A 21,510-nucleotide genomic window follows, 5' to 3' on the forward strand; every position below is an offset into this window, starting at 1 on the left:
TGTTTTATGCAGATCAAGAAAAAGACCCCTTGTTTGGATTATGGAGTATGCAACATTTCCAATATGGACAATCCAAATTTCCCCAAACCTTTCACAAGGCCTCCTTTTGCAGTTGTCTGCGTCAGCCCCACAAAGCTATAAGAAGGGAAGAGGCCATCAAGACATCTGTGTTCACTGGTATAACCCAAGCAAGACTATCCAGACTAGAATGTGCACTGGCAGAGCATCTTGCCGTCATTAACTGTTTAAAGCTCTTTTACTCAGACCAAGGAAAAAGAAAAACTAACAGTCCTGGTACTGGTCCTAAGCTGCCTAGAATTGTCAGCAGATCCCAGGAAATATAGGGAGCTCAAAGTTACAGTAGAAAGCTAACTGGGGTGAGCTGTTTTTGAATTAGTTGCCCCATAACCAACCGTGCACTATGTAAAACAAGCATCTGCATTGGATATTGGTATAGCCTTTTAACTAAAGATGGTGGTAAAAACCAGCAACAGGATGTGAAACATTTTACCAGTAAATCACCTTTGTAATATGGAAACTAATGGCTCTTTTAAGAAAATTTAAAACTACTTACTTGGAAACCAGTTGTTTAAAAACAGCTTCTTCATTATTTTATCCACTTTTTTCATACACAGCAGCACAAGGCAGGACCCAGCCATGCTGCTTCTGCACACACACCAAACTCTGAAAGGTGCCTTTTGAGTGCTCCTCCAGAGGGTCAGGCTTTTGTGAATTATGCACCGATTTAGCTATTCACTACTATATGATTCATCATTTCATAAGCCTCCCAGAACAACGAGGAAACAGAAATGGTCTGTAAACCCATTTGCTACCAGAACTAGCAAGATGGTTTAAACTACAGCATGTTTGAGACATGCTATATCTATAAATGGAACTTAAGAATGCTTTAGTTCCTCTGGATGTACTGATTAATAATCCTCAAAATATCAGGAAAAAAAAATCGAACTGTATTTCACACAAAACTTCAGATACCTCTAAAGACAGGGAAAAACAAAACAAACCACAACACACTCAGACACATACACTCATTACTTCCAGCCAAATAACAGCAGTTCCTACTTCCAACAGCACACTACTCTGTGCAAGAGACATTTTGAACTGCACATCAAGGTGTAGTCTGAAACATTTCATATGAGCTCCACAATTTATGTGGGATTTTCTCCTCCTAACACAAATATCCCAATCTTGTAACAGATAACGCTTCTACCGTACACCATCATGGACTTCGCTTAAAGCAATCTCACATAAACTTGTTCAACAGAACATAGATCACTGTGCAAAGTAGCTAAGGGATTCAAAGTCTGAATTCAAAATAAGTTATTAACTGACAGCTTAAAACACTTGCAGCTAAGGACTATATTTGAGAAATGAGAAAATTTCTAAAAGGATCTTCTAGTAGTGTTTTAGTGTTTGCTGTCAGCAAAAGCAGGTCTCAGAGGAAAGCCATCTCAGAATTGAGAGTGAACCAAGATATACCATCTCTCCCACTGAAAATCTCATATAGGATGCTTGAGAAAAGAAAACATTCTTCCTGTTTCATTTTTTTAATTCCAATCAGCTTCAGTTTAGAGTTTGTCTTACTCTGACTCAGAGTTACTAAGCCAGTAGAATTGTTCCAAAAGAAGCTGTAACACAGACAGCTGAGTCTCCAGAAGATGAGATTAGATAAGCCAAGGAAGCCACAGCAGACTCTATACATAAGCCTAAAGAGAAGAAGGTGGCATTAATGAGGAACCTATAAAAAGATAAACTGGAAGCAGAAATAAATAATGACATTGCAACTTCTCAGCCTCCTGAATGCAGGACAACAAGAACATGTTTACATGAAAGGGAAGGAAAAAAAAAAAAATCCCCAGTTATAGGGACAGATGAGACCTGACCAACCAAGAGAAATCAGTTTTGTTTGTGCTACACTAACAGTTTGTTGATAACTGATAAATGCCAGCCTATGATTCAGATTTTACAGAGTTTGGAAACCAAAGTGACAACACCTGGCAACAGTTTGTATTTGTGGCAAGAAGGATGAGTCCAAGAAGGTCATAGATTAAAACCAGCCTGAGTTTGATGATGGAGATGCTGAAACCAAATGAGGAAATGAGCAAAGAGGAAGAGAGACAACCACAGGTAGAAGCCAAAAGAAAAATATTTGGCAAGGAGAGAAAAATGCATGTCTTCAGCATTAAGTTCACCTGAGGCAAGAAGGGAACAAAAGAGTCTCTAGAATTTAGTGAAGGAAAAGAGCTCATCCAGAAAAGTACATGTATTCTGTGAAGAAAAGAGACATGGCAAATCTGAGGAAGGAAACAACTGAACAAGGCAGATAAAGGGAAAAATGGGAGACAGGAGTAGCCAAGATGTATTTGTACAAATGGAAATGGCAGAAACCACGCATCTTTTCAATAAATCTCAATAGTATCTGAGACTAGCTAGGCAAGAGCTGATTTTGATGGAGTAAAAAAACTTGCAGTTACTGATTCATTATTTCAGAGTGCTTCAACACACGAGCTGAATCAGTGTAAGAGAACCAATGGTGCAAAGACATAAGGCAACTACAGCTAGGCTTCAACAGGGTCAAGTGGAGGGACTGAAAATGAGGGTGGTGTAAAGGACGGAGAATAAAAATGTAGTAAGAAAGAATGGAAGGAAGAAGGAAAGGGAGAAACAAAGCAATTAAAACTTAACTGTTCTTCTTCATTTCTCAGGTCTAATCAAAGTCTATGGAAAGACTGCTGGTACAGAAATAGGATGTGCATAGCTGCACTGAATTTTCTTAAACCCAGTTACATCCCCAATTGTGATTTCCGTAGATAAAACACCACTGTAAGTAGCTACCACAGGGGCCAGGAAAGAATTTCTTCTCCACCTGCAGATTACAACTGAGTGCTGAAACAGCCGTAGTGGGTATGTTCCCTTTTTCGGAAACATCAGCCACCTGCAACCACCAGAGGGAGTTTTCCAAGCATAACTGCATCAAAATAACCTCCACGAGCTCAAGCCAAGATTAAGATTCCATTGTGCTAATTTGTAAAAACCAATTAAGAAAGTCTATAACTAAAGGGCATACAATCCAAGCAGATAAATTAAAGAGGAAGCAGATGAACTGAGCTTACTTCTCCTAGACTCACACAACAGGTTACCAGTAGAACTAGGAATAAGACCTAAGGCAATGCATTGACATTTAGGGGATTTAACCACTAAAGCATGCTGTCTAGTACAATGAAAATCCTATTAATACTATGTCTTAACTAGGATTAATTTTTCTACGCAGCATGTAAGCAGTTCAATCTCTAAGAGCATCATAAGCCATACTTTCAACAAAACATCAACCTAAAAAAAGAGAAAGCTGAGTTGATTTTCCTATCAAACTTCTAGATGATTCAATTTCTCCACCATAGCATATAGAAGCACAAATCCATCACCCAAGAAGAGCTTCAAGAGCAAGAGTTCAGGTCACAGCAGGAAAAAAAATAAGAAAGCTAGATCTGTAACTGCTGCTCTTTCCAGACCCTAAAACTACTCTCAAAGTTGTTATTCACAATGAAGTGGCAGAGTAACTGAGTGGTATAAGGAGTCAAGGAGGATCTAGCTCCCATTAGTTCCAGTGACAGTAGTCACAGTCCTGCTTGCAAACAAAAAACTCAGTGCCTGAGCACAAGGGAGTAGTGAAATACAAAGGGCACTGTACAACCAGCTATTACAGCTTCCCTACAGATTGCTTGTTCACAGTCCCCCTTGTCCGAGAAGAAGGACTCACGCTCATTACATAGGAAGAGGGCTACAAGGACACAGGAAATACAGAGAGGAGATTGAAATTGTTCAGCTCGTGTAGCCTAGCAAAACCAAGCCTGACAGAGGTGGTTATTATCTCTTAACATATATCAGTACAGTAAATGCCAAGATGGAAGAACAGTTATTTAGACTCAACAGGGACAGTGCTGTTGCACAAACAAATAGGTTTAAACTTGGTACAATTAAATTTAGGTTGGAAATCACATGACTGTAATAACGGCGAGCTCTGCAGAAAAATCTCTGTGACAATCAACATGCAACTGTGCATCACACTTCAGAAAAAGCAGTCACAGAAGGAAATCTCCAGGGATGGGTTTATCCACTAACACAGCACTGTGCAAGGAAAAGGGGAAAACTGAAAGGACGCCAACGGAAGAAAAGCTTCTGTTGTGCTAGAACCAAAGGTTGTGGGAATACAAAACATGAGCAATCAATTCAAATGAAGAAAACCCCTCTTGCAGATCCTCTAGCTTACCCTGTTAAAAACCGGCAACATCATGTAAAGTTTTTCTTCTTGTTCTTTCTGGGTCATGTGCCTTGGAGGATGACAGAGCTCTGTGAAGAGGCGACGTAGATGCATCAAGCCCAGCGCATTATCCTGGGGGCTACACTCCTCCTGCCGTGGCCGGCCCATGATCCTCTTCACCATATTCATCTTGACTGACTTCTGGAAGCTCCCTCGTATCCTGTTCAGAAAGGAAAACATACTTAGTACAACAGATTCAGGCATTATTCCATCAAAGCCTTAAAATACATAGCACTCTCACAGCACCACACTGCAGTTAAGAGCATTAGCTAATTTTACATGCCAGGCATTGATTAGTACGTGCCTGGAGGATTTACAGCCAACAACCTGAAACAGGAAAACATACAATACTCTTCAGCACAAAGCGCATCTGACCAGGCTTCAAACACTGCAAAACACTTTGATACTTTTTATTAGATGACTTCACAGTATCACAGTATCACAGTATGTTTGGGATTGGAAGGGACCTCAAAAGATCATCTAGTCCAATCCCCCTGCTGGAGCAGGAACGCCTAGGTGAGGTCGCACAGGAACATGTCCAGGTGGGTTTTGAATGTCTCCAGAGAAGGAGACTCCACAACTTCCCTGGGCAGCCTGTTCCAGTGTCTGTCACCCTCACTGAGAAGAAGTTTCTTCTCAAATTTAAGTGGAACCTCTTGTGTTCCAGCTCGATCCCATTACCCCTTGTCCTATCATTGTTTGCCACTGAGAAGAGCCTGGCTCCATCCCCATGGCACTCACCCTTTATATATTTATAAACATTAATAAGGTCCCCCCTTAGTCTCCTCTTCTCCAAACTAAAGAGACCCAGCTCCCTCAGCCTTTCTTCATAAGGGAGGTGCTCCACTCCCTTAATCATCTTTGTTGCCCTACGCTGGACCCTCTCCAGCAGTTCCCTGTCCTTTTTGAACTGAGGGGCCCAGAACTGGACACAATATTCCAGATGTGGTCTCACCAGGGCGGAGTAGAGGGGAAGGAGGACCTCTCTCGATCTACTAACCACCCCCCTTCTAATACACCCCAGGATGTCATTGGCCTTCCTGGCCACAAGGGCACAGTGCTGGCTCATGGTCATCCTGTTGTCCACCAGGACCCCCAGGTCCCTTTCCCCTACACTGCTCTCTAATATGTAATCTCCCAACCTATACTGGAACCTGGGGTTGTTCCTGCCCAGATGCAGGACTCTACACTTGCCCTTGTTAAATTTCATTAGGTTATTCCCCGCCCAACTTTCACAATTCTTTGATGCATCTTCTACAGCATTTACAGAAGTGTTACCTACATATTCCCAAAATAATTCTAGAATAAAAATCAGTACCAGTTATATACTTTAAAATCTAATTGAACAAGACCTTCAAACTTATTGAGAGATTGATTTGCTTTATCATACAGAGGCACACTTAAATTTTTTCCTGACTTCCTTATGGCAAATAGACAGAATCACAGAGTGGTTAAAGGTGGAAGGGAGCTCTGGAGGTCATCCGGTCCAACCCTACTGCTTAAGCAGGGACACCAAGAGCTGGTTGCCGAGGACCACATCCAGATGGCTTTTGAATATCTCCAAGACAAGGCTATCCAATGGAGCTACCATTCAACTCACAACTCAGCTGATAGGTCTGCAAAGAACACACCTCTGTCTACTCCCTCCTGAAGCACCAGAAACTTGTTTTAGAATCACAGAATTGTTTGGGTTGGAAGTGACACCTCTGAAGATCATCTTTTCCAGGTGATGGCAGGGCAGTTGAAGTCCCCTAGCAAAATCAGGGCCTGCAAGTGTGATTTGGACCCCATCCCCCAAGCTCATTAGTTTAAAGAATGATCCACTAAATCAGCCAATCTGCCAGCCAAGATTCTCTTTCCTCTTCATGGTAGGTAGATCCCATCTCTCCTCAATAATCTGTATTTATTGAAGAACATCCCTTGATCACAGAAACTATGGCCCAGTTGATGACACCAGCCACAAAGCCAGGTGTTGATCTGCATGATGTGCCCACCTCTGACTGCCGTGATAGAGTATTAATTGGGCCCTTGTTCCCTTCACTCATGCCCCCAGGGCTCTGAAGTTCTGCTTGATCTTGATCAGGTTCTGCTTTACTGTGTCACTAGTGCCTACACGTTTTAAAACATCTCACAGATATGACACAGAGTCTGTATTTAGCCCTGTGCTAGTCTCCACAACAACATGGACCAAATCTTCTGAAGGCGAAAGTATTTATGTCTATCAAGCAGGGCCTTGCACAAGAGTTGAGAGGGTCGGAGCAGAAAAATCCTTTGACACACATACCCAACTGGACACTCGCAAAAGATACTACTGTCATAACTACATTCAAGTAAGGGAAGGACTAAGGGAGAAACAAGGAAAGAATCTAAGCTCCACATATGAAGTTAAGGAGACCAACAATGAAACACACCATGGAATTGGAATACCTACCTACCTCTCATTGCTTAAGGGCAGTTGAAAAACCAAAGGTCAGTAACAGCTATAAAAATTACTCAAGGGTAGAAAATGTTTCACAGCAAGAAACTTTAAGAAACTAATCTATTTAAATTATCGAAAACAGAGGTTATCATGAAGGGTCAATCATTGACGGAAGAAGTGATGGTTCCGAAGGCGCTATGATCAGAATAATGGAGGGGAAATACCCATTGCTGAAGAACTTAAACCCAGAAATTAAGTTGTGAGGAAACACAGTAGTTGGTTGCTAAGGCCAGGAAAATACCACAAGCTACAAACAAGGACTACACTTTTAAAACTGAAGATAATTACCCAGCAGTAAGAAGCATCAACATAAGAAACATATTCTCTCGTTAATCCAAGATGAAATATCCTGCTGGAATGTGTTCATAAAACAGCATTTAACTAACATGCAAGAAAAATTAGGAACTGATGCTGATGTTTTGGTACAACACAAAAAATCAATTTATGAAACAAGAAGTCAAAAAAAATAAAAAAGCTAAGCTAACGTACAAGTCAGCAACTCAGCCAATGCTGAAAATCTGCACTGGCTTTTCACATTTGAAAAAAAATAAAAAGGAAACAAAACTGGATGTCATCCTTGAGTGTATTATCTCTAAAAAATAACACAAGTAACAGACTTGAAATCTGCATGTTTTGTGCAGTTAAAAATGAAACAGCACAGTTTCTGGAGGCATTTCTTCCATAAACCCACATCTTTTCCCAAACTCTTCTGCTTGGGAACCCTACTCTCACTGTAATAACATGTAAACTAACAGAAACACAAAGCAGAATACCACATTTGAGCTCAAAGAGCCAAAACTTCAATGTCTAAGCAGCAGCAGAAAAAAATTTCTATTTTCTTTTTCACAATATCTTTTAAAGACCATATTTTAAATTTCTTTTTATGATTCATAAAATGCTGAGAACTCTAAATCCAACGCCCAAAATGCATGTTGTCCAGGTGTCCATCGCTGCTGCAGACTTTTGCTAGTGTAGCCAATGTTTTTATTAAATCCCATTGCTTTATTCAGCTTAAGCGCACTCCTACAGCAGGAATTTGCAGTGCGTCAGCCACACAGTTGTAGTTCTAGATCTGACCATTTTCTTCTAGTTGGAGAAGTCCAAATAAATGCTACGCACTATTTTCCCAGTGTACTGGGAGCCTACTGGGATGGCTTCTCCAAAATGTGATCCATTAACCTCCTCTGGGGAAGTTTTAACCCAGACGGAAGACAAATGCAGAGAACAATTAAAGCAGTCCTCACTTTCTCAACATGGTCATGGTATCTCCTGCCTGTTCTCCAGTACAACCACATATTCAACCTCAACGTAAGAGATGGGGCAGAGAGGACGGAGGAATGGATGTAACATCACGTAAATAATACCCAATTTTTTTTTTTTTGAAGTAACTAAAAGACACTACAAAATTTATATATTCCATATGTATACTTGGTTCAGTATGAACACCAAAAGAAAAAAAAAAAGGGAAAAAAAAAAAGCCAAACACTGCACCACCACAAATTTTCAGACTTCTGTCCCAGAGATGTTCCTGCAATGCTCAGAAAAATCTTCCTAGAAGACACTGCTTCAGGAATATCCCTTACTGTGATGCATTAACTTCCTTGATGTTTTTCACAGGTATGGAGTCCACGTGGCACTGGACAAAGTGAAGATGGGGCTAAGAACACTGACATGTCCACGTGAAGATCTTTGCAATATATCGTGCTTTTCTTCAATCATGTTACCTGCCCTCTTGATTAGCTTTTTCTGGCAATGTTTTCCACTCATTCTCAGTCCTCAGAATCATGCAAAGTCCACCCTCAGTTCCACTGCAGATCAAGTCGAATGTACGCAGTATATTAATTTTAAGCAGAGTAGATACTACTCATGGAATTATTCCAGAGTTGAGTCCTGCTGTGTTTCTGTCCTATTAGAAAATAGACTGGGATGGGCTCCATGCAACATCATCCAAAATACTTTGTACATGAAATCTGAAAGAATTTCTGTGATTTTTTTTTTTCCCAGTCCAAAACCAGTGATATTTTGTCTTATTGCCATAGCAGAAACTATCAGTGGAAATAAAAGGAAGAGAGCTGCGGGCTCTTGGAGCTCCAGTGTTAAGCCCAAATCTTAGGCAAGTGAGAAGGATTATTCATGTTTTACAGGAGGTAAAGCCTCCTCATTGTAAATCTCAGAACCAGAACTTACTTCTAAGAAAACACTGAGATGCTTAAGACCATGGGGGAAAAGAAACAACAACCAAACACCAAACCAACAAACAAAAAAAACCCAAGACCACAAAAACAAACAAACCACCACCACAAACACAAACCAAAGACCACCACCAAATCTAAAATCTTTGGAGGAACAATACATTAGAAATACTACACTACTTCACTGACTGAAACGACAGTGGTATGTTGCTACTACGTACTGTATAAATATTTTGACTCACAAGTGACAGGCACGTGGTTTATGAGAAAGGTTGAAGCAGCTGGACCCATTGCACCCATTTTCTGCTACTTGAACTAAAAAGGTGAATTAATGGCAGTTGCATATAATCATGCGCTGTATGGACCAAAAGTAAATAAGACACTCGACCAGTAAATTTCAAACATGCACAGACAGCAACAGTAAAAATGCTGCTCTTGTTTTCTCCTAGTGGTAGAAGTAAAAAGTCTCCAAGCAAAGAGACATGAAGAAAGCCGTAAAGGCACAGCATGAGCATTCTTACCTGAACAACCCCTTCATTTTCTTCAACTGGCTGTAAGATAGTTGCACATTTTCACGTTAGCATAAGTGGGGCTGATCCATTTGAGCAGCTCTGATATAAACTCATTCAGCAAGTCCTCCATTTTTCCATTAAATTTATACAGGAATCCGACAAGAGGAACTAAGGGGATTCTCAAGACGTTTCACTGGAGTTAGTGCAAGAGATAAAATCTACTGTTTAAGATAATATTTTGAAGTGTTTTCTACTGTTAGTGGAAACTGTTAGACAAATGGTCATGGACTACTTACAAAATACCAACAACTTACAAATCTTGAAAGACAGACACTGCAAGAAAAACATAACACACATACAATCATAAACACAAGTTAGGGTACAATAATGTACAGGTAAAACTACCAGAGCTATCAAAACATTTGTGAAGAAAAAAGTAGACAGAAGCTGCATGAAACACACTTATTTTCACAATAGCTATTATAGGTCCAAGCTGTGCATTTAGTTCCAAAAGGGTGTTATTTAAATAAGCAGCTAGGCAATTAATCTGCTTCATAATTACAGTCATAAGTGTTTCTCCAGGCACCATCCTGGCGTTGCATCAGCAGTTTAGCAGTGAAACAGGATACAATTTGTTTCTTTGCAGATTATAATGGGACACCAGCACACACCTCCACACCAGCTATGTCAGGAAAATGAAACTTAGGTCAAGTCTCACTGCTACAGGGAATCACAGAAATTCACTGCGATCAGTAGATTCCACACCTGTTATTTCTTTCCTGATTTTAAGGGTCCCTGCCCATGTAGTTTTAACTAACATTCCAAAGATGATGATATGCAGTATTAAAAAAGACCTTATTTGGCCTTCAAAAGAAAAAATAAAGAGCTGTTACAGGGCAGATACACATCCATTTGTGCTTAGAACTGAACAGGAATAATAAATTCCCCTTGTAGCCAAAAACACCAGCAGGGGGGGAAGTGAAGAAAACAACTACTGCCTCCCATTTCCTCTCCCCGACAACCAAAAAAACAACTGCTTGCACACAAAGAAAATCATGCACAAGGAAGCTGTGTTCCTGAAAAAGCAGCCATCAGCTCTCCCAGACAGACTTAACCAGCACGTGCTCATTTGGGGAATTTTGCCTAGTCCCTCTAAGTCAGGACTAGGAGTAAAGCCAGCGTGCTGACTCAGCAATAAAAGCAACTGTTGCTGTATTAAGTTTTCCTCTTGTTAAACAGCTAGTCAGCTGGTTACAACAGGAAATGTTTCACTGAGAAATCCTCCCAAGAGGAAAACACCATCAACTCCCACTCCAATTTTGTATTACAAATTATTATTAATTAAGGAAGGTGTGCAGGCAAGGATTAGTAAGGTTGCACTGTTATTTCAGAGGTTGTTTTGTTTTTTGTGGGGTTGTTTTGTTGTCATGAGTTTTGCTTGTTTGGTTGGTTTTTTTCCTGTTTTTTTTTTTTTTTTCCTTTTGCACTGAAACATTTTAAAACTTAGCTCAAGAAAGCTTATGTTATCACCTGAAAGCTTAACCTTCTCTTCTTTAGATTAAGTGCAGATATCAACCTAATGAAATACTGTTTGTTTCTACATGTTGAAGAGATGCTTACAGAGGTGTCTCTCAGTGCACAGGAAGTGTCCAAACTGGAGAATTCAATTTCTTTAACCTTTGGAGAAAAAAAAAAAAAGGCAAGCCTTGCTACCCTCATGTTTTTCCTGTTTGCTGAACTCAAATCAGACGACTACTTAAGGATACAATTCCTTTGTCACTTGCAATGTTAGAAATGCTATTCTTACGCTTAGCTTGACATTAGTATCTTGGCATCACTGGAAGCAAAAATTCTTAATACTTCAACAAATATGAAGAACTTAAGTAACCCGTTAGCGAGAAAGATACAGATACAAAGCACAGACCATCAGTCTTCTTTCCAAGTCCACTTCCCACAAATTATTCATGATAATGACACATAATAGCATGTGCTGATAGAGTATATTTCCTGTGGTTTGTACCTTCTTGAAGGTTAATGTTTTATATTCCATGAAAGAGAAGGACAACAATTAAATAACAGTGATACTTTTGCCCTATGCTGCAGGGATGGAGGAAAGCTGTCTCACTAAACAATGATAATGCATGTATTTCTTACTTAGCATTAAGTTAAATGAAAAGTAACTTCAGTTACATCAAGCTTTTGCACTTTATTTTGTTCAAATAAGACAGTAAAGTACTGTCTTTTACTTCTGCATATAGTCTGTTTCTTTCCGATTTACTAGTCTTATGTCTAGGAAGATAACTCTACTGTTGCATTTTCTAATTCTTTAATTAATAACCACAAAATCCTACTTCTCAAAATCCTACTTCCAGTACTTTAATAAAGTATTTTCAAGGTACAAAGATTTCTTCCATCACCTCCAGAAGTCCATAAAATAAAGTATTAAATCCTACCACAGCTGAAAACAGTATGCAGTACTTCTCCAAACCACAGTACCGAGTTGCATCAATTTTCTTCCCTTCTATTTCTGCACACGGAGAGCACAGACAATTTCAAGATCTAAGTGCAGGCCCACCAACCATTATGCCCTTGCGACTGAAGCACCTACATCAGCTTTATTTTTAGTGCAATAGCACAGAACAACAGTTACCTAACAAGAAAGGCTACTGATGCACATCCGGCGGTAAAGGATGTGATTAAAGTCACTGATCACAGACGTTTAGGGATGGTGCCCAAATCTCCCAGCTTTAGCAAATGGCAAGGAGCTACAAGTCAGTTTTACAGAGAGCGAGGAAGGGACAGCACATGAGGGAGCACACACAGGTGCTGCCTTTTCCTAGCAGGAGCAAAACTGTCCATGTAGCAGCTAGAATGTGATTCTTTTGCTGGATGCTGGTAAAATTGCTTCCTACATCTTTATTTGGCTTACATTAGGATGTGTCACCAGCACATATATAATTCTCAATACCACTTTTCTTCAAGCAAGTCTTTAGCAAGACTTAGGACTCCCATTTTTCAGCTCAGTAATAAATTACTAGTCAAGCTAAAGAACTATAAATGCCCACAAAGCAAATAGCAAGAAAGCTCAAATACAGGCTATTTAGAGTGACCACACATGCCCATTTAAGGTTTCTGCCTTTGCATTTTTTACTCCTTTCTAAACTGAAATGAAATATGAATTCTCATTTCATCTTGAACTACCATACACTACACCATGAGAAACAACAAGTAATGCCACATTTGTAAGCACTTGAATAGATACATTTAAAAGTTTAAAAGTTGCTTCTGAAAAACATCAGGGAAATTTCACAATTTTCACATTTCAGAAGCCAAATGGCACATAATAAGTATTGTATCCATGTCCAAATAAGAGGTGCAGAAAATCTCATCTCCTCTCCTAAAGCTACCTTAACTCTACATTTAATTGCTGGATTCTACACAGCTTCACTTGTGATTTTCAATGCGAAGTCTTTAATCAGCTCATGTGCACATAAACACAAATTTGATCTCCAAAAACCAGTCTGGATTTGGTAGCCATAAAGGAAGTCAGAAATTCCATACCTCAAACTGTTTGCTCAACAGCACCTCCTAAAGTTGGAACAAAAAAAAGGTAGTATTTACACCTGAACTATTTCTGCAAGGCCAAATATATTGCCAATGCAGGGCTAAGGACCAAATAAAACTCTTCATGTGTCAAAGCTTTTCTGCTTTAGGAGATGAGGAGTGGTTGCTCCAGAAAAAAAAAAAATCCTACCGTGTTTCGTTAACCCTAATCATCGGTTACAGCAAAGATCAAAGCAGTGGCTCCATATAAGTATTAGAAAGCAGAGACTTGCGTTAACATGTTCAGTTGGTTCATTCATAGACATTCAGGCTCTGAGAAGCAATTTGCTCATGCCTGTGCAATCACACCACTATGGCATTTGTTCCTCCCCTTTGACCTGTTCCAATATGGTCTGAAGATGGCAATCCAGTCCTGACTGCAATGAAGTCCAAACTAGTTCTAAGCACAGAACTCATCCTCTCAAGACCTCAAAGAGTGCAAATGACACTATTTATGAGAGAAATGTGGTAACTGGGGAGACAAAAATATGTGCAACACAAAAAACCTGGCAGGCGGAACGAAAATGTAAACTGGCTGGAGCGCAGACAAAAGGTAACAGCAAAAATATGAGATATTTCTCTACTGACAGGTATTTTTGGAACCCTCTCACTTACAGGAAATTTGTGCCCAGTAAATTAACAAGAATAACAGAGAATAAAAGCTCTCTTTTTCATGTTTTCAGTTTGGATAGATTATAAACACAGCAGATTACTTTTGGAAACTAAAATATATGGGATCGGTGTTAACCTGTAATTTTGTAACCTGACACTCTTGGACGATTTTGAATGACCCCAATTCACACCTGCTAGCTGGCAAGGCAAAAGAAAAGCAAACTCACATTATCCTGCAAACCTCACTTAGTACTATTAAGACCTACAGCTGGAAAATGTATTGGAGAGAAGCAAACACTGAAACATCATTCTGGTTTAAACATGCGCTGGAAGAATTGAAATGTGTCCGAAACATTTGCACCTCAGCAAAACCATGTGAAATGGAAGAATGCATAGATTATTTGGTATAAGAAATATTACCCCTAAAGCTTATAAAGCAACTAAATCGGTTTAATTAACAATGCGTACTATTAGTGCCCACTAACCAGATACCCAATTATGAAAAGAGTGAAGCCATGCAGTGTCAGAAGAAGTTCTCTGAATGCTGTAGAATGCTATAAAGACAGGTAAAAACTGGCTAAAAAAGAGCTAATTAACGAGTTCTTACTACGTTCTGCGGTAAAATATCTTGAGCATCTTTGAATGCTGTTTCTTGGGGGTTTTGTTTGTTTTCAAAAGGCCTGAATAAACTGATTTGCATTAATTGGACAAACCAAATGCCAGTTACAGCCTGTCAAGAATAGAGCAGAACTGAAATTTTACTTTGCCAACCTGAACGGCATGGCAATGACTAAATCATGCCATTCAGAAGAGGAAATGCTGCTAAGAAGCCCCTAAAAAAAAAAGGGGGGGGAAGGGGATAAAATAAACAAAAAAGCAAAATAATCTGGGATCTGAAGATGAAGTGTGTACCCTTGATTGGCATGCAGATATCAACAAAGCGATAGAGAAAAAACTGCTCCAGCAGGTGGCTCTTGCGATAGTAGTAAACAAGCAAAGTAAGAAAGCCTTCCTAGAAAAGTTGATCTCCTAGAATTAACAATGAGCCCTGTACTAAACACAATAGTCCCAAAGAGCATGTTCAGTAACGACAATAGCGAGCCTAAGCACAGTTCTGATCCAGTTAGCTGAAAAGGTCACCAGATCTTTTTCAAAGGAGAATGGTATTACACAAAGCAGGTCCATGCTTGTTGTGGTGGTGTTTTTTCTTCCCAACAGCAATCTAAAGCATCAAGTTCCTCCATCCATATAAAACAGCCATTTATACTCTCAAACATTTCTTCTGCCTTCAGGAAATTTACATATGAAAGAATAAGTAGAAGCCCGTTACCTATAAAATTTGTCTCCATAGAGCTGCCCTTGTTTCTAACAACCTAAATGAGAAAAACAACAAAATGATCCTACCAGCATATGTTGGCTGATGTAATAATATTCCCCTCTCTGCTACCATCTAGTCAGAAAGAGTGAAACAGCAGAGCATCATCATTAAACCTCTGGTCACAAATGCTTGTTTATTTTGAAAATAATAGGGACTAAATAAGGGTGAATGATCACAACCCTTTAAGTTGTGTGTCCATACTACTTCTAATTGCAAAATACAACGAAACAGCCCAAGACCTTGTAGTTAGCAACGCAGACCAGAGATGTATAGAAAAGCAGGAGAAACACTTGCATATACATCATTACTGTCTCTAAAAGACAATAAGGAATCTATACCAACTGCTGCATTATTCTGCTGGGTATTCGCAGCCAACAGGGAGCTGCTGAATTTGACCACCCCCTACACATCCCAGGTCAAGGCCTCTTCATAAACACCCACGGGCAATCTGGGCACCGTGGACAATGGCAGTGAAAGGACTACCTCTGAAGTGACTTTTCTCAGATGGAGTTGCCCTACACTGAAACTAGGACAGCACAAAGACATCATCACAAAGACATCCACTGAGCTTCACTGGAACCAAGTGCTGGCCATGTCACAGCAGGCACATTGCCTCTGGGAAAAACAGTAAAGATCCCTCTGTTTCACCTAAGCAAGTATTATAAGGATGGAGGAAAAACATTGTCTTCACACCCTCCGTCTCTTCTGCTCCTCCTCCTCCTCTCTGTTGCCTGGCAGAGTCAACAGAAGATCCTCTTGGGATGACAGTCACAAATTGCAGACAAAGGCAACTCGACCCTTCTCAGTCTCCAGTTTTCAAACACCTGAGGACTTCGGGTGGAGCTAGACTTCACCTTGGGCTCCCAGCCCCATCTTTGGATACAGACTCCCAACACTGCACATGGAGATGCTTCTCAGGAGCCTGGCATGCAGTGAAGAGTAAAGACAGAATGGCTGATTGTGAATCCCTCCTCAGAGAAACCAGCTCTAGCTCCTCATGCTGCTGCTCCCAGATGGCCAGGTAGAGTCTGTCAGCAGGTGACCAGGCTTGCAGGGGAAGGCTGGAGCAGAACCACGGCAGGATACAGCTCTACTGATTTAGGAGGAACCCAAAACAGCCACAGAATTTCCTTCTCCCAGCAGCAAACATGTCAGACAAATGACTGAACAGAAGAAAAAAACCCCACACCAAGCAAAACCCCCACAAACACAAACCTACAAAGCAGATTAAAACTGTAGATTTTTAAAGCAATATTAACTGCTTGAGTAAAAGCATTCCTCCACATTTCCCCGGTTCTTCAAACAAAGTAATGAGCACTGCTGAAAGTCTTTTCTGGTGCTCGTTAGCACACTTATTAAATGAGCCAAGTGGGTGTAGATATTCTTGGACATTAAAGTTGGTGTTTCTCATACAGGGAGAAAGCTGCAACCTCTTCAAAAATCCATGCTTATTCAGTTTACTTTTCATTGCCAGTAGTGGGGTTGGTGTATGTATCATTTACCAGAACTACATTCAAAACTATTTTTGTTTTCCTCTCCATTACCCATGTTATACTCCTGCTTGGCAATAATGCCAAAATGAAAGTTATATTTCACAGTGAATAAATGCTTTCTCGACACAAGTTTATGCAGTGTACTACAAGATTAAATAAAACAGCTAGAAATCCTTCAAAAGTGAACTTCTCTTATTCAAAGAAAAAATGAAGCCTAGAGCACTCAAGAGAGGCAAATTACTATTTTAATATGATGCTTTTTTCTTCAACTTTGTTTCATTTACGAGAACATTTTCTAATATAAGATGACATGACGCTTGCTTCACAGCAGAACTACTGCACTTTAGAACAGGCTCGTATTAGCTGTATTTTGAAAACTATGCACATGACAAACTAAAATAAAGTATTTTCTTCCTTCGGTAGAATGACAAATGTAATCTACCTATTTTTCACTTATTCTGCATGGTCAGCATCCTAAACACAGTAAATTATGCACAGTTACATTATTTACCTACATACCACTATTTTTTAACTAAATCTCAGCTCATCCTTTGGTCCCGTTTCTCTTTGTAACAACAAGTACAACTCCAGAAGAGGCTGACAACAAGAAGTACAACTTCACAGAAGCTAGTCATATAATTAAACGTTAGTCTGGGGGCAGGGGAGAAAGTAGCATGCAAAGAAACATAAGTAGTTTTTATTCATTTAATTCTCATCCTACCTCGAATTCTTGAAGTTCAGGGCAAGCATCTTAGTTTTCAAATCCTCTTTCTGTAAGATATCACTAGCAGGAGACGGCAAGCTCCTCTGCGCACAAGCCGCTGCCAGCCCGTCGTTCGCAAACACCCTCCTGGCAGTCAGGCGACCTCCCGAGCTTTGCGCCGCCATCCCCGGCGCCGGCTGGACCAGTGCCCAGACTGGTTTGACTGCGCAGCCCAGCTGGTCCCTTCCACATGGACACAGGGCACGTTCGCTGCGGGAAGGGGAGGAACCGCGAAGCTGGAGGGAAAGGGTTCCTCTGCCTCCCTTATAACACCAAGGCCACAGTAACCATACAGATGCTTTTCAGAAATTAAATCAAAATCGTACATGCAGCAGAGCAAGATGAAAAACTGTATGCTAGAGTAAAATGACATCTGGCCTGCAACACAGTCACTGCAAATGAGAATGATGCATCACAGCTTACAAATGAAGTTGTAGGGCAACATTTTTCCTGCTTTTCTTATCTCATAGAAAAGTAAATTTGTTTAAGTTTTAGTTACAATAGGCCTAATTAGTCTGGAAAAATAAAAGGGGTACAAGACACACTTCTTATCAGAAGCTAGATCAGATGCAATGTGGGTTTTCCTACCTTTAAATTTTCTGCCTTTTTTAAAGCAGTGTTTACTACTATAGTTTGCAATGCTATTTTCATGCCCAGCACCATACAATATAGAACAGCTGGTTCAGATCAATACTGCCTGCTGTTTTGGTTTTTGTTTTGTTGTTGCGAGTTGGTTGGTTTTGTGTGTTTGTTTTGGTTCGTGTTTGGGGTTTTTGTGTGGCTGTTTTTTTTGTTTTTGTTTTTGTTTTTTTTAATAACAACAACTATTCAGAAATGGTAGGATTTCCCAAGGAAATCTATTATCAATAACTATGGCTACTCACATGTTATGTCTCCCCACTATACTAGCCTATTTCTCCAGTAATAATCAAAAGGTACAGAAAACAAATTTGGATTGAAGCTGCAGCTCCTTGAAAAAAATTCTCCCAGTGATACAGAAGGATGCTGAAATGACTACGGTGCCCACTGCTTTTTAACTAAATTTATCCCAGAAAATAGCCTGAACATTCACATAGTAAAAGCACAACTACTGAAGAAGAATTTATTCCCATTCTCCCCTTGATTCATCTACACATACACATGCCAAAGAAATATTCTTCCTTGCTGGAAGAAAGAACATCGACAAAAAGAAGAATAAAAAAAGAAAAAAAAAAACAAAACAAAACAAAAAATAAGAAAGACAGACAGTAATTGCATATCAAATGGGCTGCAATGTCATTTACAGCTACAGAAATTACTTACTAGTAATTTATTACAAGCCCTGGCAGGGCATCTGTGAAAGTGCATGGACTCACTCAGCATCCTGCAGAGTGCCTGCCCATTCCTGCATGCAAAGAACCTGGGGAGACAACTTGTTCTCCATAGGTGAGAAAACATGAGTCCTTCAACACCACCCCTGTTCTCCAGTTTTGTGTCCCTTTTAAGCTTTAACAGTAAGCAGTGCACAGAATGCAGATAACTACTCATGTATTTTTAACACAAACACAATACAATAAACAGACTAAAACACAGCAAGATGTTGCTAAACACATTCAAAATAGGTAAATAAATGTTCAACGCTAGGATTTACATCTTTACCATACATTCCTTTCTTTAATTTGCTTTTACTTCTCTGTCAGAAGTTGCAGATATTTCCTCAAGTATGCACTCCAGGTTGCTCCATCTGGGAACAAGGCTGAGCAAAAGAGGAAGGTGTGTCTGGGCTTTCTACATCAACTTGTTTGATAATAGCCATTATTTGAACAAAGAAAGGATGCTCTAAAAGCTGAGTAATTTACACAGAGCTCTAAGAGGAGTTTCAGGTACCTGAAGTAAAGGTTAAAGGTTCAAGCACTGTTACATATTACATAAAATGCATAAGCACAGAGACACACATTCAGGATAGCAACAGCCTTCGGCACAAGAGTGTATTCTGCATGTTCAAAAGTAACCATGCAGTCAGGGATGACTTCACGCTTGCTACCCAGTGCAAGAGAGGGGCATCATTCAAAAGAGCAAATGGTTCCACTGACAAATTGCAGAGAGGCAACAAAGCCAACTTAGCAGCAAAGATGCATTTCAGTGTAAGGTACAGGGAATCACACAGCAGCTGTACATTTCCTACTAGAGGAAGTATTTATGCAAGGGTTCCAAATCAGAGGACTAAATAGAATATGTAGTAAGATACACATCTTTACCACAGGATAAAGTTCCATCATCCTGAACCATGGAGCAAAGCAGAGAGTAGTAGGCTTTGGCTAGCACTTCTCTCATGCAGGTATTATTGGGGTGACTTTCTTGTCTTCCCTTTTTTATTTTAATTAAAAAAATGTGACCTTTTGGCAACACTGAAGAGCAAACAGTAATTCTAACAAATTCTCACTGCAATACAGCCAGATGGCAGCCCACCTCTCCACTGTTATTTCCTCACCTTTAAAAATTGCTGAACGTCAGTGCTTTATCTTCCAGCACTTTGAACAGTTATTCCTGCATCTACAGGAATATGCCTTTGAGATTTCTCCCAGGCAGCTTTTTGAAGTTGTAATCAAACACGAGAAAGGTTTACTGTGCCTCCAGTTCACTCCAATTCATGGAATCTAGAGTCTTTCCAAAGGACTGCCTAAGGCTCACCTTTCATAGGCTATCACTTATCAGTAGCAGCTCTTCCAATACCCTCTCTATTTGGGATACAAGATGGGGCATGAAGCATAATTAACAGCATTCCTGTTATTCCAATTATACCCTGGTGCACCAGGTCTCTGTTGTTAAGGTGCACCTATTATCAACTTAATTTGTAGTTTTGCTAGAAAAATATTTACTAGGATACCAAAAAGCAAGAGTCATACTCCGAGATGTTGGGTAAACAGTAGCAGGGATTACAGAACCAGAGAGCAGCATCTCCACAGAATTAAACTCAATGGAGATAATTTTTCCCTCACGATGTTTGACATCTATAAGAGACTATTGCAGATGGGAACATGTCAAAGGGAGTTTCAGCCATCCATCTATCACTAGCAAACGTTATTGACTTAGTGTGAAATACTGGTGCTTACCTCCAAGGGAGCCAGCAAATTAATCTTACACAATTACCTGACAACTACGGAAAATGCATTGTGTACTCAAAAGCAAAGTACACAAACATCCCTTTCTATCACAGGATAGCAGTATGTCAGACTTCTCTAACAGCATCCCAGACATCAATTATTCCCGTATTTCATATGTTATTCTACGAAAGCTCTTAAGAAAATACGGCCACTCTCCCCTGCTTGTATATTTTCTCTCTGTGGCAGACCAAAGAAACTGCCGCCAACAAACATTAGTGCAAAGTCCTGCAAGGAAAAAGGCTTGAGGCGCTGAGGGAAGCACTGGTAACACCTCCAGCAACCTAGCAAAAAAGATACAGAAGTTATTTTTTCCTCGTGTATCTTCAATAAGCCAAACATAATGAACGCCTCAAGCACTGCTTCTTCTCTCCGCGCTTCCACCCTTCCTGAACCTCAAGCAGAAAGCAGTGCAGGTTTCAGCCTGTGCACACAGAAACACAAAAGGAGAAGAGGGGCTACAGGGACTGCCTGTCCTCAGCTTCCAGGGGCCAGATAAGCTGCTTTAGCTGCATGATGGAGACCAAAGAGAGGGAGGCAGCCCTGTTGTCAGCTGCCTAAATGGATCTGTTCCTGTGCCAGCAATGGAAAGTCAGAGAGCTGGCACTGCCAGCAGCCTGCAAGAGCACCTGTGGGCTCCACAGTGCCCACCTCCTGCTCCCCTCTGGCACAAGAGGAAAATCCTGGGACTTCCCAAGAGCATTGCTAACCTTCCACATGTATATCTTGGTTGTGTCCTAAGACCTCAAATCCAGATACACCATTTTTAAAGATTAGAACCACCTGCATTGAAGCACGAGGTTTCAGTGCTGTAATTTACTAAAGGATAGAAAAGTACCACAAAAAAAAAAAAAAAAAGTTGGAAGAGGTCATCTAGCTCACCAAGCTCAATATACTAAGGTAATATACACTGACTGAGTTACTGTGGTATAGCAAGCAAACAAGCGTCAGGTGACTTACGTCAACCAAACACACAAAAATACCGAGCCTACCACAATTACA

At 40.2% G+C, this 21,510-nt stretch overlaps 1 protein-coding gene across 6 annotated transcripts in view; it reads right to left on the minus strand.

The window, feature by feature from the left end:
- WDFY3 (WD repeat and FYVE domain containing 3) overlaps window positions 1-21,510 on the minus strand; it is a 170,269-nt gene that overhangs the window by 113,696 nt on the left and 35,063 nt on the right. For all 6 annotated transcript variants that reach the window (XM_082050896.1, XM_082050897.1, XM_082050895.1 and 3 more), the window contains one exon: window positions 4,286-4,496. In XM_082050896.1, coding sequence (XP_081907022.1) covers window positions 4,286-4,465 — 180 coding nt within the window. In that variant the 5' untranslated portion in view covers window positions 4,466-4,496. The remainder of the gene's footprint in view (window positions 1-4,285; window positions 4,497-21,510) is intronic.

The sequence above is a fragment of the Streptopelia decaocto genome (assembly GCF_964273445.1).
Source record: "Streptopelia decaocto genome assembly, chromosome: 4".
Taxonomy (NCBI): domain Eukaryota; kingdom Metazoa; phylum Chordata; class Aves; order Columbiformes; family Columbidae; genus Streptopelia; species Streptopelia decaocto.